The sequence below is a fragment of the Phyllopteryx taeniolatus genome, chromosome 20 (genome assembly GCF_024500385.1).
Source record: "Phyllopteryx taeniolatus isolate TA_2022b chromosome 20, UOR_Ptae_1.2, whole genome shotgun sequence".
Taxonomy (NCBI): domain Eukaryota; kingdom Metazoa; phylum Chordata; class Actinopteri; order Syngnathiformes; family Syngnathidae; genus Phyllopteryx; species Phyllopteryx taeniolatus.
The window spans coordinates 4,607,600-4,626,177 of NC_084521.1; the positions used below are offsets into that span (position 1 = coordinate 4,607,600).

General features: G+C 41.6%; 1 protein-coding gene and 1 long non-coding RNA gene across 8 annotated transcripts in view; one reads left to right on the plus strand and one right to left on the minus strand.

Annotated features, from left to right (window-relative positions):
- Nucleotides 1–13,414, minus strand: part of LOC133470370 (uncharacterized) — a 41,690-nt gene extending 28,276 nt beyond the window's left edge. Inside the window, exons 1-2 of the long non-coding RNA XR_009785966.1 lie at nucleotides 12,897–13,414; nucleotides 11,347–11,446 (exon numbers count right to left, since the gene is read on the minus strand). This is a non-coding gene — a long non-coding RNA (uncharacterized LOC133470370). The remainder of the gene's footprint in view (nucleotides 1–11,346; nucleotides 11,447–12,896) is intronic.
- The window catches only part of eya1 (EYA transcriptional coactivator and phosphatase 1), a 47,210-nt gene extending 31,262 nt beyond the window's left edge, over nucleotides 1–15,948 (plus strand). For all 7 annotated transcript variants that reach the window (XM_061758693.1, XM_061758696.1, XM_061758698.1 and 4 more), the window contains 6 exons: nucleotides 9,312–9,370; nucleotides 10,186–10,346; nucleotides 10,449–10,563; nucleotides 10,640–10,761; nucleotides 12,118–12,218; nucleotides 14,896–15,948. In XM_061758693.1, coding sequence (XP_061614677.1) covers nucleotides 9,312–9,370; nucleotides 10,186–10,346; nucleotides 10,449–10,563; nucleotides 10,640–10,761; nucleotides 12,118–12,218; nucleotides 14,896–14,976 — 639 coding nt within the window. In that variant the 3' untranslated portion in view covers nucleotides 14,977–15,948. The remainder of the gene's footprint in view (nucleotides 1–9,311; nucleotides 9,371–10,185; nucleotides 10,347–10,448; nucleotides 10,564–10,639; nucleotides 10,762–12,117; nucleotides 12,219–14,895) is intronic.
- The last annotated feature ends 2,630 nt before the right edge of the window (nucleotides 15,949–18,578 follow it).

Below are 18,578 nucleotides of genomic sequence, written 5' to 3' on the forward strand. Positions count from 1 at the left end.
AGTAAAAGAGCCTCAAATGTACCTTGCTTTGTACTTTGCAGCCTGAGTGGAGTCATAATGTTGGTTACGCAACGTCTCGTGCTTCAGCGGACATGTGCTAAATGCCTGCTAGAATGCTAACAGTTGGTATTCTAACATGTAGTAACATAAGGATTTGATGAGGATTTGACTTCTTGACTCATGTCGTGAGAACTGATAAAATGCTAACATGCTAACAGTCGGTATGCTAATATAGCATGAGAGGAACCTGAGTAGAAAATAATATCCTGATAAGGATATTACATCATGCTCAGCCTGGCACTGACACAACTCACATTTCAAATGAGAACTTTTTAAAATGCTCAGCGAGAGAGAGAGCAACCTGAATAGGACTTATGAAGATTTTACATCTGGCCGTGCATATGGACCATTCCTTTGCTCCATTGAGCCAAATGTCCAACAAATTGTTACTTTGATATGCCACTGTTTGCCGCTAACAATTGTCGACCGAGGAGGAGCGACATTCTACTGAAGGGGTATTGATCTCTTCTCCTAAAAGCAAGCGGGACTGCGTCAAGTGTTAAGTGCGATGCCTAAAGCAGCGCTTCCTCTCCGCTGATTTACAGTACAGTTGCCCGGGCTCGGATAGCTGCGGCTTAAAACGGAGCGCGCCTATAAATACCTCTGCCAGCAGCAGCAGCAGTTATGTATTTAAGCATGTGCAGAAATGCATATGCTCTGTCTAATTTAGTTGGAAGCCATAAAGGGACACCCCAGAAGGCTGTGCAGCAACACAGGTGCAGAGTTTAGTGCAACTGCGAGGGGTCCATCAAAGTCTTAACACTGCCTCGCTAGAACGACAACATTAAATATGGCCATGGTAGTCGAATCGATGTTAGCATTTTTTTGCACACATTCATTTATTTGAAAGAAAACAAATAATTACCCATTCTGTAAATGTGTTTAATTTTATTTTGAAAGTACAATATAATAATATAAGCTAATATTTAAAAAATATTGAAAATAATTTGAAAAAGTTTTAAAAATATGTATTTAAATGTTTCTATTGCATGTATTATGGCTATAATATTTATTTAAATTATTTTTTATCTCAAAAGTTTATATATTGTACATTGACGGAAATTGAAATAACCTTTTTAATACAAAAAAGAACACGATTATGAATTTTTTATTTGTTGAAATATTTCAAAAAAAATTTTTATTTACATATTTTAAATATAACAAAATATGGGGTGGATTTGTGTTTTCTAAGATGTGTCAAACTCTTACCAACTGGTCAGCTGCATGTAAATCTTTTTATTTCATTGAATTTATTTTTATTCCACTTTAATATTTTGGGGGGCATTTTAAACAATAGTTATTTGATCATTATTTCACATGCCGTTGTCACTTTCAACTTTCAGTTTCTTAATAATGCGCACGGAAAAACATGTAAATGTAAATATGCTTATATATTTATGTCTGTATGTAGTACAATAAATCACGTATTGCCATGAGAGCAACAAATACGGTGCATAAACTCAAGGACAAAACAAAACAATAAAAATCCACCATTTTGTGTTCCGAGCAACAGTTTGGGAAAGCGTGCTCTAAACTGAAGCCTGTAATGAAACCCCACAAGACTGACAGTTGTGAGTTTACTGTAGCTCCGAAACGCTGGTCCAGTGTGTGGGAAACGGGGGCCTCTATCTCAAGCTTCCCTGCCTTGTGCTCTCCTCTCTGTGGGGTACAGGGCCGGTCATCTACCCCCCTCCTCCCTCCCAGGGTGAGAAAACAACTCTGAAGGATAAAGGGGCATGGGGGCAAACCACTCAGGGAGGGGGTTGGGTGCGGAGGTCTCTGAAGGTGGGAACATTTTCAATTAGTGGCCCGATGCCCCCTTCAGACTCGCACTCCAAACACACCCGTCCCACTTCCACATGCTGGAACTGTGGAAGCAACCCCGTGACTCTGAGAGCTGCCTGCTTTTTATAGCTCCCTGGGTTGAAACGTGCACTCGGCCCTGTTAATGAGAGATGCTGTGAATTGCACACTTAGCTTGTGCTACAGGCCTCCAGAGTCTCTTTGCTGCGGGCCTTAGCCTGTTGGTTTTATGTCTCGCCGTAGTCAGGTTAAATCCCACAATTCCACCTGAATGGTAGCTTTATTGTGTTTTTTGTTTTTTTTTTGGTCCTGTGTGGGAGGTCATTTCCAGAAAAGCCAGCTGTGCTGCAGTTGATTGTTTCAACGCACAAAGTCCGTTTTAAAGGGGAGAGCTGTTTTTCACATTTTATATTATCATTCCGTCAAAATCCAGAACCTGTGACTCGCCACCCACATCCCAGCATCCCACCGCTGTGTATTGAGGCACCAGCAGAGGTTGAGTGGGCAGTGAAAATACAGTGGTGCCTTGAGATATAAGTGATTCGATAGAAGCCGATGTTCAGACGGTTTTTTTCAAAAAGCAGGAGTTTGGCAGATACACAACAATTGTTCAAAAAAGAGGCTTGAAGGTGCTTTTTGCCACTCCCAGTTGAGGTTAACTGTCAAATGAAAATAAAACAAAGAAAATTACACCCAGTGTATTGAAAACAACCACATAGCTTAACCTTTCGGCCCGCTATCTTAATGCTAACGCTAAATAGCATCAGTGTTCTGGTCCTTTAACTCTCTAAACAACATATATAACTCAAACAGCAGCAACATGTAAACTGACATTATAACAGTACTCACAGTCATACATTCTTTATCTTCTGAGAAAAACAATTAATATTAGTGCTGTACTTATGAGCTGAGAGGTGTTAAGACGTCCATCGGTCTTATAGGTGGCCAAGGCAGACACACCAGAAAATGTTTCCTGGAATGTTTTAAGGAGCGACAAACAGTTCAGCCATCATACCGACTATTTTTTAGGCTGACAAGCAAAAATATTTTGCAAACTGGATTTCCTTTTACTCCTGTGAATATTTGTAAAACCAGCATGTACTATACCTCAGTTTTTCTTTGGTACCATTGTTTGAATTAAGTAAAATTACAAAAAGTTTAAACATCATACCCGACTAATTATTATGCTGACAAGACCCACTAATATGCTGATATTTGTGTTTTTGTTTGGGAACATTGTTTGACTTAAGTCATGACAAACAGTTCAACCACCATACCCGACTAGTTCTTACACTGACAAGAAAAAACATTTTGCGAGCCACGTTTCCTCTCACGCCTGTGAATATTTGTCAAACCAGCATATCCTTGTGCTTTTGTTTGGTACCATTGTTTGAATTCCGCAACTGTTGAAGCGCGGATCGGAATGAAGTAGCTTGGAAGAACTCTCCCTTTGTTACCCACATCCTGTGTTTGACCCCCAGGTATAATCACAGCCCCTCCACCCACCTCCTCCCTCTCCTCCAGGCCTATACCTGCGGTGGGAACTGAGAGGGGGAGGAAGACACCGGGGGTCAGTGAATGACAGCCTCTATCGGTGGCGTGTCGGTGTTGAGAACCTGCGAACCGCTGATGAGCCTCTTTCACATGGCATTAGGAATCCCGCGATGACGGCCGCATGATCAACAAAAGATATTAACTATGCAGGGAAAATGGCCACATTTATTAAAAAATAGCAGACAGGAAACCAGAGGGGGGGAAACGGGCTCAGTGTTTTTGGCGCATTACTGATTAACCTTCGCTTTGGTCTCCGCTGAGTCGCCACTCCCGGGCTATACAGGAAGAGTCGGGCCGTCATCACTTGATTGCTTGATGACAGACGCCTGCAGAACAAAGACGCCTCTGATAGCTTCCTGCCCTGCTGAAAAGTTTTCAGCAGACGAGTGAAAAGACAGCGTGCCACAGACGGGAGGAGAGGTGGAATGATGGAGAAATGGCCTCCTGTCCTCAATTACTGTGCATTTTGGGGTGTTTTTTCCCCTTGTTCCCTCTTGAAATTGCTACATTTCCTTGTCATTATTACTGAGCATATTTGGCAAAATGTATATTCAGTAGGTGTCAGACTTTTATTTTCAAAAACTCAGCCCTGGCAGCCACTTGCACTTAGTAACATGAAATTGAACAGGCACGTCTGTTGTGAGTAGACCCACAAAAAAGTCTCAAGAACCACTTTCTGAAAAGACCCAGGAAGTCTGTCATTTCCGTTTGAATTGGCCATTATAGGTTCATTTCGGCCAGTTACAGGTGTCCGATTGCTACAAAATTTTAGCCAAGTACCTATACTTTCATCATTGTTTTTTAATCATTCTTCTTAGGCCAAATCACCTTTCTGAGTTGTTGAGTTTTTTGCAATCCAAGAAACAAAATTTTGCAGGCATATTCATCCTGGTGAAAAAAGATAGATCTTTAGACAGAAAGATGGCTTGGTCACATCTCCCGCATTTTTTGAAAAATCAGACCCTAAAGAACTTATTTGCCAAGTAACGTGGAATTTGGTAGACATGTATTTCACAAGCAGACTCACAAAAAAAGTCTCAAGAACCCATATCTGACTGCTGCCATTTCTAGATGTCGCAAAAACTACTTTCAGATTGCTAAACATTTTAGCGATGTATATTAGACAGATTGGAGAAGCTAAACTGCGACAAGTTTGAGTTCATTTTAAGGGGTTTCACATTCTCAGGAACTCGTCAAATTTTGCAAGTATCTTTATCTTGATTAAACCGTACATTTTTGAAGGGGTGTGACCTCAAAAATTGGCTTGGTTGCGCTCAAGGAATTTTTGAAAATCCTTCCCTTAGGAATATAAAATTTGGTAGACATGTCTATCACAAGTAGAGCCACAAAAAATCTCAAGAACCCATGCCTGAAAAGACGCAGGAAGGCCACCATTTTGGTTTGAAGTTGCCATTTCACGTTTTTGTCCAATTACCGTAAAATGTCAACCATTTATACTTGACAGATGTCTGATGCTCAATTGTGAAGAGTTTGTGCCGCGAGGCTCCATCCATCACTGCTCGCAGCGTTAATATTCACTCGGGTGCTTCTGAACCGAACAGAAAAGAGTCTCTCCTGAGTACAGTAGGAACATCTGGTCTAGGTTAACGGTGATTGTAGCTTTTAGAGAGAGCGGTGTTTGCTTGTTGAGCGGGGGTGCGGGCTGGACGGAAAAGAGATGTTCAAATGCTTCTGAGAAAGTCCCTCGCAATTGTCGAGGCTTGTCAGTCTCTAACGCCCAAAGACTTATGCGCTCCTTTCATTTGTATTCCGGGAGGCATTATTCTCATGCAGTATTCCGACATTTCACCGAGGCACCGTAAATTTCCAAGCACTGCCATTTTGGCCGCTCTCCATTTTGACCATACGGCTGTACTTAACGGGCTTGAACCTGCCCCATCCATCCATTCGTGGCTCTGCGGTGTTTACGAGGCCGTCAGAAGTGGCTCCTAATGAGTAAGTGTAAGGGTTACTGTACGACATTACTCATGGCCACCTCCTCCAGTCACTTCCTCCCCTCCCACCCCCGGTCCTCCCAGGGAGTCCAGTGCAGAGGTTTATGCTAGCCCCAGCAGGGAACTGTAACTGTTTTTCAGTTGCCCTTCCTCTTTGTTCGGTAGAAACAGGTTGATAAATGTCTCTGTCGTGGTTCTAAGTCGGCAGTCCTACGAATCATTCCCTTTGTAAAACAATCATGATGTTTCATATGTTTTTTAGACTGAGACCTCCATGTTCCAGATCATGTCAGCTCTAACCTTAAAGAATGAACCCAACAAGCTCCGATTAGGCGGTTTTACCAGATGAATGGTCTTGTGATAGGGCCTGGTTCATTAGCAGCTAATTACTGGACAATCGAAGCATTCCAGTGAATGGAGGATTTATGAGGTACTTGACCCGAGGAGTCGCCGTGGTTTTTCCTAAACAAGCAAATGTGCCTCTGCTGCTAAAGCAATTAAAACGAGTACGTCAGAATTTGGTCATTTTTAAGTCACGCGTTGGTATGTGAGCATCCTCCAGGATTATAGATTAAAAAAAAAAACTATCAAATGTAGGCAGTTGGACGTTACAACACCGCTAAAAGGGCAATTTTCTTAAATCCACTTGACTTTGACAAAAAGGCATCTGTGAGTCCCATTAAGAAAGTAAATGTGATATTATATTGAAAGGTTTGTACCTTAAAAACATGCTGGTGTTTCAATTTCCACTACTTTTTAGGAACATTGTGAAATGTTCTAAAAGTTAGGAAAGGCTACGTTAAGCATTAGTTTTGTATTTTTTGGAAGAGTAATATTTGCGTATCTGAAATATCTTCAAGATGAAAATACGGGCTGCTAGTGAGGGCAGACCCCGTCTCATTGGCTTTCTGCTCACCATGCATACCACCACCCGCACTCTCCATTTATTAACCTCTTTATTCCCAAAGTCCACACTACTCTTTTCAGTGTTCTGTACCCAAACAACTGGAACACTCTGCAACAAAAAAACAAAACTCACCTCATTATTTTAAAAAAAAAATTCATCATTTAAAAAATTTGGTTAGGGATACTGTACATGATCGCTGCACCTGTTTGTAGCCTGTTATAAACCTTTTACTCACCATGTGCTATGACGTAATGTACTATATTATCTAATATGTAACTATATCACAGTGTACAATTTCTTGTATTTGGTTTTATTTTGCTTCATTTCACTGCTGTCTGCAGTCAGGTCAGCATTGCAAATGAGAATCTCTTCTCAATTGCCTTGCATGGATAAATAAAGGATAAATAAAAAATGGAATAAAGAAATAAAGGGGAACAGCTGCAAAAACAAGGAAACTGTTGGGTATAATGCTGCATAACACCAAATTGCTGCTTCCTTCCACTATTAAAGATCACCTGGTGAGTTTCGGGAAACTTGTTAAGTCAGTAGCTAAAAGTTCCATCTTGTGGACCACTACGCCTGCATGTGAGGTCACTTTGAGCTTTCTACCCTCTATCGGTGTGCGGGAGCCCCAGAGTGGGAGGGTTAAAGGGCCACAGGGTCAAAGTCTTTTCCTCTCTGGATCCCGGGGAGGAGGCTTTGGCGAGAGAATGGCTGCATTAGACAGGGCTTGGAGAAGGGGGTGGGGGGGGGGGGTCAAGATTTTAATTCTGTTAAAAGAACAGCTGGTTTGAGTTTCTCCTCACCTCACGCTCCCCTTCCCCTTTCTCCGCGCAAATCCAGGGAGATGAAAAATTTGTTCAGAGGGGAACCAGTAAAATAGAAAAGGTTTACGGTCCAAAGCCCTTACCCTTACCCTGCTCCAGCATTAGCCAGGAATGCAATAACGTCAGCGTTTGGACTCGCTTAGATTGACTTCAAACCAGGAAGTTCCATTCACTGTTTGGGTGTCCTAACAGCCGGACGGGATTTAATTAAAAAAGCTTTAAAAAAAATATGGAGGGATTTTTCGGACTTGAGAAATTCCTGGATAAATTATTATTTTTAATAATTTTAACATTAAACAGGTGAGTCGGTCGGGGAGCCATTTTAATGGCTTTTTCGGAAAATCACAAGCCTGTGACCTAAGCCACTATTGGTCCTTCGTTAGTCGGTCAGATTCGTTGTGAATACGCTGCTACAAATGACAACAATATACACACAAAATTAACTTCCTGCTGCTGTGCCTTAAGGTGCAATATTATTCTCCAGTCTCCACAATAAGGATTTTTTTTAAATCTTAAAAGACTTTATCTGTCAAAGAGCCCACAAGTGAAGAAGAAAAAGTCTGGCATTTAACAGTTTTGGTGGTACATTGTGTGTTGTGCTCTGATAATCTCAGCACAGAACACCACACACACAAAGATTCTGTTTCATCCTCGATCTGAAATCCAGTCCTCCAAGACAAAACTCTCGCGTGATCAAACGAAGTCTAACAAAAAAGTATAAGAAGAAACACTACCGGATATGTTGTGTCGATCCTTCCCCGATTGTGGACAGGAGGCAGGAATATTATAGAACAGGGTTGCCGTCAATATAGACTCGCTTTGGAAAATATTTCTTTGCATTCTTGTGAACACACTTATACAAAATACAACATTAGGTAGGACCTGCTTGTTTTTATTTATGGCCGCTTTCTTGTTCCTCAGTCAGGTTGCTTCTCGATTGGCTCCATTCAGTTTCACACCACAATTGACCGAGTCATGACTCGGGAGTAGTCGGCTTTCCCCGCATTTTTCCTTGTAAATATTGAATACGTTTAATATTTAAGATTGTCGGCCCCAGCCTGTTTTGAACCCTATTATCGGGACAAATTCACTCTTAACACACCTCAGATCACAGGATAATCTTTTAAGACATACAATAGTCTTGCCATTTGTCATCCTTAGTCGGGAAGGGGAAAAATTGGGACAAAAACAGCCCGATTATCTTTATGTGTACCGGGACTAAATCTCATCTCAGATTATTATTGGTCACAAAACATACCGAGACGTAAATACTGTCCCGGAAACTCTCGTTCTCCTCCATTGTTGTTGTTTGTCAGTTGTTTTTTAAGAACCTTTACATCCTGAATTCTAGATTAAGACCTGTCACCCCTATTTTCACTTATCTTGCTAATTTCCTGGCTTCAAGATTGAGTCTATGCTCGACTTTTTACTTCACACCAGCACTCACTCACATCTCACTATAAGTGGATAGGGGGTAGGAGGGGGCACTAACACTAGGGCTCTCCTAAAAATGGAAAACTAAGAACAGATTTTTTTTTTTCACCAACGCTCTCCTGCAAGTCTTTAGCTGGCTGGCTGGCTGGCCGGCTGGCTGGCTGGCCCCGGGGCCTGTGATGGTGTGTGGCGCGGCAGCAATCAGAGGTCATAATTTCATTGGCGGTTAGCATCAGGTTCAATTTTTCTAGTCGGTTACATTTAGCAGAAAGTCTGGATTGTGTTACTGCTCGCCCGGACAGAGCTGGAGAATCGCGGGACCTTTCCAAGAAGAGCCAAAGGGAAGAGTATTACCGTGCACATGTGCTCACAAATGCACTATTAGAGCCAAGGCCTAGCAACCTACTATATTTATATACATCAATGTGCCTAAAGATGGCGGCTCAAACACTAACCCAGGTTGCTGAAAAGGCTTTTTTTTTCTTTTTCGGTTGCCTCTCTCTCTCTCTCTGGGGTTTGTTTAGACGGCGCTGGTGAGGGCACATGGGAAGAATTATGACATGTGCTGATTCAGAAGGTTCTCGGACCAGGCCTTTCAACACCGGGGCGCCCGGCCAATGCCAGGCTGTGTTTTTTTATGCTGGTGAAAAATGACAGCGAAGGCGCAAGCTCGGGACTGCCACTTTTCTTCAATAATGAAGCCTTTCTGAATACTTGAAATAGATTGAGCCGGGTGGGGCGTACTGCAATGTTATGTTTCGTGTTTTGCAGGAATGTGACCAGGTACATATCGACGACGTCTCTTCGGATGACAACGGTCAGGATCTAAGGTAAATTGCTGACATGTAGTCCGAACTCGCCAAAAAAGTGGTACAGTTACGTATCTGTCAGGTGTCTTCCAATAATGAGTAGTTTGACTTTATTTTACTTGCATTGCAAGGTGATTGTCTCTTTATGCTTGTATGACATTTAGGAAGATTAAAATTACAATTTTCTTTTGGAGAAATTTGATGTTTTTTTACTTTGATGACACACTACGTCACTTCACGTTATGCTTCTATGACAGTTTGGACTGTTCAAATTTTCAAAAGTCCAACAAAACTTGTGAAAAAGTGGTACCATTTGGAGTTCAGTCAACATTTTTGGGGAAAATGTGCGCCGAAAATCAAAATGGCCCACATTTGATTTTTAAAAGAGGATGAATCGGGTGTTCATTTGTAGATGAGATTTTTTTTTTTAAAGTGCATAAATGCCAATACATGTAAAATATGTAAATCTTATCATTGTTTAATAATTACTAATTTAAATTAATTAATCAATTTAATAAAATGAGCTTACTGAGCTATATGAAAAAAAATAGGGGAGGGGGGGGGGGCATTCATGGGCATAGTCCCCAAAATGAGTTACTGTGCCCGCCTTGCCCTCACCCCCTTTATTGTAGACTTTTCATGCAAAACTTTTTACAGCAGGTGAGTTGTTGTTTCTTTTTTGGATTGTGATCAAACCACAAGGAGTAAACATGATGATAACCACAGAGCAGTTTGAGCGTCCTAATTCCTTTTGCCATTATTTCCTATGGGAATAATTGCTCCGGAAGTCACATTAAGGCGTTTACCCACGATGTCTTTTTCAATCTCGCACGCAGCACGTACAACTTCGGCGCGGACGGCTTCCACGCGGCGGCCACCAGCGCCAACCTATGCCTTGCCACAGGTGTGCGGGGAGGCGTGGACTGGATGAGAAAGTTGGCCTTCCGCTACAGACGAGTGAAAGAAATCTACACCACTTACAAAAATAACGTCGGAGGTAATCCCCCACCCTCTCCCCCCGACCCTCCCTCGCCACTTTTTTTGCATTGGGTACTTTTCGAAGCAGTCCAAGGCAAACAATGTTCCCGTACGCTTGCAGGTCTCCTGGGCCCTGCCAAGAGGGAAGCCTGGTTGCAATTGCGAGCAGAAATTGAAGCCTTGACGGACTCCTGGTTATCACTGGCACTGAAAGCACTGACGTTAATCCACTCAAGGTAAAAGTCGGCTGAGAGGAGGGGGAAATGGTAGCCAGTAAGTTTGGAATCTAATAAACGTATTCTTTTTTTGCAGGTCAAACTGTGTGAACATTCTGGTGACCACCACGCAGCTGATCCCCGCCCTCGCCAAGGTTCTGCTCTACGGCCTGGGCATCGTCTTTCCTATTGAAAATATTTATAGTGCAACTAAAATAGGTAAAGTTTTGCTCTTTTTGTTGTATGTTTTAGCGTGGTGTTTTGAGTTTTAAAGGGGGGGTTTTGGGAACACAAACGGTGGAGCAACACACACTGCTCATGAATAATGTTCCATTGGCGCTTTTTTTGTTGAGTTTTTAGGGCATGTAACGTTTGAAACATCACAGTAATTTTGAGGCGTCAACTTGGAGAACCCCTCAGAATTTCGCCCAGTAGAAGCTTATCGGTAGATATTTTCAACTGACAGCCAATCGGAGAAGGGGTTCCCAGAATAGCAGACAAAACCAAACGCTCGAGGCAATATGTTGAGAAATAAGGAAGTTATTATACTGCATTACTCTCATTTCAAGGTGTTGTTTGACCAGATTTTTAAAATGTAATATCACACAAAAACGTTTCCCAAAAAAAAAAAAAACCTCTCTGGAAGCCATCGCCCCATTTTCTAAATTCTTGTTGCGTTGTGTCCATTCCAACCACGCCGAGCATTTTCACATTGTCCTTTTTGAGAAATCTTGTTAGGTTGCGCCTGACAGGCATATATTCTTTATCCTCTGCGGAAAAAAACCTGCTATTACTGCAGCTTACCTAGGACTTGACTTCTCTTCCATCTCCATGTATATCCATGTCTGTATTTTACCATCCCCTGGTGGACTTGGTGCACACAACGGAAGGGGCAGCACAATGTCTATTGAATTGAAGTAAAAAAATAAAAAAAAATGCATCAAACTTTTAGTATATTCCATTTAATCATGTCATTACTGTATGTTTTTATTAAGACCAATATTATGGAGTGCTATTTCTCATTAAAAACACTTTACATCAGTTTTTCTTTTTTGGGCAGCTGAAACAGAGATCTTAAGGCATCAATGTAATTACATACAACACCTGATTCTACTCATTTCTGTAAAACACCACTAGGTGACAGCATCCCGTGTTTCAGGTTTCTTCAAAGGATTATTAGTTTGTTTTGAGTTTGAGGTTGAGTTTTGGGAAATCGTGCTACCAAGTGATGGGTCCGGGGAGATCCAGTCAACAGATAGGATTGATGTTCGTCCTATGAAGGAATAGGCCTCATCAGCTCGGGGATTATTTTCTCTGAGCGGGGCCTCTCTCTGCATATGAAACCACTTCGAGACATTTATGTCATTCCACAGCAAGAAACCTCACCGCTGAGCGTCCCACTCCTCCCAACAACCTCCATCCCCCACTCTTCCTGCGAGCCTGTTTCCAATGCAAAACAAACATCATCCACGTGCACAGATTTTAAGGGTTCTTGAGAAAAACCTTACGTTCCTGTTTCAATTTTTTTGCATCAATGGCACTCATCCTTTTCATCTTTCGATTCTTCCCCCACAGGTAAGGAGAGCTGCTTCGAGAGAGTCGTCCAGAGGTTCGGAAGAAAAGTTGTTTACATTGTAGTCGGAGACGGGGTGGAAGAGGAGCAAGGCTCGAAAAAGGTGAGGCGCTAATCCGGCCGGCCCTTTTCCACTGGCAAATCGAGTTTCAAATGTACCGGTCAGATGCCGAAAACCACCACCGATTGTCATTCATTTGTCGAGCAGATTCGTCATCACGCTGTGTCTTAGTTCTGGGTGCTGCATTATTACGGTATACTCCGCAGTCTCTGCTTTGCTGGCGCAGTCCGTCTCTTCTTGAATACAATTTTTCTCCACTTTTAAGTTTTAGTTCTTGGTACATATTAGGGCAGTCACTATTGAATCTTTTTAGAATCGATTCTCCTATTACTTATAGGTCAAATAATTGAATAATAACCACTCCCCCCCCCCCCCCCCCCCCCCACTCAACTCTTTTTTTAAAAATCTATTTTTATTTTGTTTTGTTTTTACTACCAACATTCATTTTATTTTTATTTATGAGGGATGGACTTTGATCCTTACACTGTATATGTTGGTACTAAGTATATAGTATAAATTTGGTGTACAGATTTTGAGGCAGCAAAATGCTAAATGCTAAACGGTTAGCAATCGCGATTAGCATTAGGGCGCTAGCGATTGCCATATTAGGTTAAAAAAAAAACTACTACTATTCACTCAACTCATTTCAACTCATCATCAATCAATCAAATCATATTATATGTACATTACACATCTAACGGTGTCTTAAAAATCACTTACAGACGCTCCTCTGACATTTTTGGCGAAGTATATCAGTGTTTCAAGACTGCGTCCGTCTGCAATACATGTCTTTGTGAAACATTTGTTCCGGCGACGCATACATGGTCTTATTAATCTTCCCCACACTCCTATTAACCTACCATACTCTTATAAACACTTTCTATAATCTCAAATACCTTTTAAACTCTTAAACATACGGTAATGCACAGTAGTATTGTACACTATGTACATTTTATTCCTTGTAATATGTGTTTTCTGAATTTTCTTTCGTATTTGTATCATTTTGTTCTAGGTTAGGAAGCATTTCTTATACCACAAAAAAAATTACAGCATATACACTCTAAATCCTGCAATATGGCAAATTATGCATGATAGGAATATGAAAAAAAAATCAGCAGTCCACTGAATCCGCAGCGGTGCGCGACGATATAGCGAGATAACACTGTACTTCCCTTTATTTGTCCTCCCTAAAGGGCATCTGAGTATAAGAGAGAAAGTCTTTAGTGTTTAATCAGAGCTCTTTCCTCCACCATCTCAGGTTCAGAAGGTGGGGGAAGTGGGGGTGGGAGGAGGTTGTTGGGGTGGAGGCGGTGGGGTTGATGCGTCATAATTATATATTCCCGCTCGGTGCCCTCAGCTGTGTGAGCGCTGCGCATGTAATGCTAGACCATCCCTTTCAGCCATGTTGAAGCCCCACATAAAGGAGCCTTCAATCACGGGAGAATGTTCGCAGTATCGGCACGGGATGGAAAAAGCTCCCCGCTGCTTTTTCCCGATCGGCATTCCTTTCATGTGATGTACAGTACGTACGTAATGTGTGTGTAAGATGTGTGAATTATTATTACTATAAATATGAATACAAACTAAAAATAATAACAATTACATATCAATAATGTACGTGAATTACATGTATGTAAATATGAATGCAAAATGAAAATTAGATGACATTTTAAGCTATAATAATAATAATAATAATAGGAAACAATTTTTGTTTTTACTTTCTGCAATTATCTTGGGGTGAAAGGCTTTTATGCCAACATGGCACGGAGCGCAAAATAATCCAAGTTCATTCCGTCAAGACACTGCACTGGACTGCAAAGGTTCAGAGACCAAAAAAAAAAAAAAAAAAAAAAAAACCAACAACAAAGAAAATGGCTTAGATAACATCTCCATCTTTTCGACTTTAAAAGCAAAGACAATTTACAAAACAAAAAGCCAAAGAGCTTTTAAGGGTCACTGCAGGCCCTCCTAAGCGGAACCTTGGAGAGGTCCTACCGCTGATAAAGTTGAAGGGGGACTTTGGGGGATAACGGAGGGGCTCGCCACTCCACCTGTGACGAGTTCCTTTCATTCTCCTGCTGCTCGGGTTTCCCCTGCTGCATACTCGCCTTGGGAACGGCACAACCGACCGCAGCCTCCGGTGGGAGCATTGTTCGCGGTCTAAACGCGCCACTTTAATGACAGCGCTTGAAGACATTTCACGCACAAGGGAGAAAGTGACTAAGTCAACAATTAATTTGTTTTTAGTGGCAGAATTGTGGAAGAATACTTTTTTGTTGCCTGTCTGATTAGGATACCTGCTTCCGAGGGGTGCAATTAGACAAACTGCTCGCCCTGGAATTCAACAACAATGTCTGCTTTCAACCAAAATGGCTGACTTCCTGTTTAATTTCACGCAGGGGCTCTTGAGACTTATTTGTGCGTCTTGTTACGATAGACATGTCCGGCCAATTTCAGGTCGATCGGTGAAACTGTTGTGAGGGGGCACATTTTTTTTGTAACTTTGCAGGCCCCCTTTTCATGGAATTCAGCCACAAAGCCACCAGGTTTGAACCAAAATGGCTGACTTCCTGTTAAATTTTAGGCATGGGTCCTTGAGACTTTTTCGTGCATCCTGTGACAGTAAACATGTCCAGCCAATTTCAGGTCCATCATTGAAAACAGTTTTTCGTGCATTTATGCTTCAGTTACTGACCCATGGTTTGTGATTCCCCTCCAGCACAACATGCCCTTTTGGAGAATCTCCAGCCACTCGGACCTCATGGCCCTGCACCACGCTCTTGACCTGGAGTATCTGTAGCAACGTCCACCATGCCCTGGCTTCTGCCTTTTCCGGATCAGGCTTTGCTCGGTTCCGGGCGCGGAGAAAACCCAACACAAAATGCCCGTTGTGCTACCTGTGGCGTCTAATCTTCCAAGAGAAGAGGAGAATGGTCAAATGTGCTGACGTCCGGTCACACTTTGTCTTAACACTTTTTTGTTTGTTTGTTTGTCGTCGATGTCCCGAGAGGTGAATTTTACAGCCGTGGTTACTGTGAAAATGGACTGCCTGGACTTCGTTCAGGTTCGATCCCTGTGAGGCTGCCCGGTTCCTCCGTCCCCATCAGCTCCCCACCAGCGTTTCTTATTTATGAACTCTGTAAGAAGGCAAAAACAAAACAAAACAAAACAAAAAGACTCGTTCCTGAGGAGTTTCTGGGCTTTTCTAATAATTTAAGAAAAATGACAAAAAAATTTATTTACTGAGACAATCTTGTACAGAGGTGGGTTGTTGTTGTTGTTGTTGTTTTTTTTTTTTGTGCGTGTGTAAAAGTTTGTAATCACTGGACTATTCCTTCCTTATATCCATGTGCCCTCTCTCAAAGAAGAAAAAAAATGTGGCTTTTTTTATTGAACAAAAAAGCTTGCAAAAGTGTTGATGTGTTCCAGATTTGTTAAGTAAAGGAAATATGTAGATAATTGCATTTTATTTGTGTGTGTTTTGTCAAGACCAAATATCATCCGAACAGGAACCCCAAACTGTTCAAGCACTGCCTGATGTGTACCATGCCTCGTTAAGACGAGCGCTCAGAAGACTTATGATTACAAATTGTTCACTTGCTTAAAGCCTGAAAAAGTCACAAAAGGATCTCTAAAAGTCTTGATGTTCGCCAGTCCACGGTTAGACAAATTGTCTATCAATGGAGAAAGTTCAGCACTGTTGCATTTTGAGCAGCTCAATATGTGTATTATCAGATTTAGAGCTGAAAAATAAAAAAGAATAGAAATTGAAGTTTATTTTGAGAGAGTTATAACAAGCAAATGGCATTATATTCCATGTATACTTTCCGGATGCAGTCTACATTGCACAAATGTGTGAACTTTTTTCCATGATTGTTATTTTATTTTTAATTAGATGTGAGGTAGCACACGAACGGGGCTCTTTTCCAAAATTGTTTTCGCATGTTTGGAACAGATAAGATAAAATGGTCCGTTGTTATTTTGAATAAGCGGCCATTACGCGGCCGCCGTGTCCCGACTGACACGTGTCACAAGTTGTTTAATCCCTCCAGGAAGCAAATAGAAACTGGAGCTGGTCGGCGTCTAGACCAAACAACGGGCCCACATGCTAATCTCGTCTATTTTAATCAAATGCTTGTGAGTGATTTTCAAGTGTCTCATCGCTATTTATAATCCAGGATTTGACATTCTGTTCATAGCCACGCAGATGGAGAAACTAAAAAAAAACAAACAGACAACATTTGAATGCATCACAAAAGACATGCTAACAAACAATGGAGGAAAACAAGGGACACCTGTTTTCGCTTCTCGATAAGGAGAATTATCCAAGAGGAGAGACCGTGGAGTATTGATTTATTTAACCTTTGTTTATCCAGGTAAGGCAATTAAGAAGTGATTCTCATTTGCAATTCTGATCTGGCAGCAGACAGCAGAGTAAAAAAAACGCCCCTCCCAAAAATAAAAGCTATTACAAATACATATTGTAGGTACAAATTGTACTAAGTGATCAGGGCTTGACATTACACTTGACACTTTTTTGGTCACCAGCCATTGTGCCGACTGGTTTCCCAGAGTTACTTGAGACTCAGCATTTTAAGAAGCCACAATGTTATCGTGTATGATAATTTCTTCTCCAACTGAAATACATTTTTCAAGGGTTGGGAGGTTGGCAGGGGTGCTGAGTGAAATTTTTCCCGATTGAAATTCATTCATCAAGGGTGGGGGGGCTCTGAGATTGATATAGTTACAACCCCAATTCCAATGAAGTTGGGACATTGTATTAAACAAATAAAAACAGAATACAATGATTTGCAAATCATGTTCAACCTATATTTCATTGAATAGACTACAAAGACAAGATATTTAATGTTCAAACTGATAAACCTGATTGTTTTTAGCAAATAATCATTAACTTAGAATTTTATGGCTTCAATACGTTCCAAAAAAGCTGGGACAGGTGGCAAAAAAGACTGAGAAAGTTGAGGAATGCTCATCAAGCACCTGATTGGAACAATCCACAGGTGAACAGGCTAATTGGGAACAGGTGGAGGCCATGATTGGGTATAAAAGGAGTTTCCCTGAATAGCTCAGAGCAAAGAGCAAGCAAAGATGGGGCAAGGTTCACCTCTTTGTGAACGAGTGCGTGAGAAAATAGTCGAACAGTTTAAGGACAATGTTCCTCAATGTGCAATTGCAAGGAATTTAGGGATTTCATCATCTATGATCCATCATATTATCAAAAGGTTCTGAGAATCTAGAGAAATCACTGCATCTAAGTGGCAAGGCCAAAAACGAACATTGAATGCCCATGACCTTCGATCCCTCAGGCGGCATTGCATCAAAAACTGACATCAATGTGTAAAGGATATCACCACATGGGCTCAGGAACACTTCAGAAAACCAATGTCAGTAGATACAGTTCGGCGCTACATCCGTAAGTGCAACTTGAAACTCTACTATGTAAAGCAAAAGCCATTTATCAACAACACCCTGAAACGCCGCCGGCTTCTCTGGGCCCGAGCTTATCTAAGATGGACTGATGCAAAGTGGAAAAGTGTTCTGTGGTCCGACGAGTCCACATTTCAAATTGTTTTTGGAAATTGTGGATGCCGTGTCCTCCGGCCCAAAGAGGAAAAGAACCATCCGGACTGTTATGGACTCAAAGTTCAAAAGCCAGCATCTGTGATGGTATGGGGCTGTGTTAGTGCCAATGGAATGGGTAACTTACACATCTGTGAAGGCACCATTAATGCTGAAAGGTACATACAGGTTTTGGAGAAACATGCTGCCATCCAAGCAGCATCTTTTTCATGGATACCCCTGCTTATTTCAGTAAGACAATGCCAAACCACATTCTGCACGTGTTACAACAGCGTGGATTCGTAGTAAAAGAGTGCGGGTACTAGACTGGCCTGCCTGCAGTCCAGACCTGTCTCCCATTGAAAATGTGTGGGGCATTATGAAGCGTAAAATACGACAACAGAGACCCCGGACTGTTGAACAGCTGAAGCTGTACATCAAGCAAGAATGGGAAAGAATTCCACCTACAAAGCAAAACAATTAGTGTCCTCAGTTCCCAAACGTTTATTGAATGTTGTTCAAAGAAAAGGTGATGTAACACAGTGGTAAACAGGACACTGTCCCAGCCTTTTTGGAACATGTTGCAGCCATAAAATTCTAAGTTAATGATTATTTGCTAAAAACAATCAAGTTTATCCATCCATCCATTTTCTGAGCCGCTTCTCCTCACTAGGGTCGCGGGCGTGCTGGAGGCTATCCCAGCTATCATCGGGCAGGAGGCGGGGTACACCCTGAACTGGTTGCCAGCCGATCGCAGAATAAAGTTTATCAGTTTGAACATTAAATATCTTTTCTTTGTAGTGTATTCAATTAAATATAGGT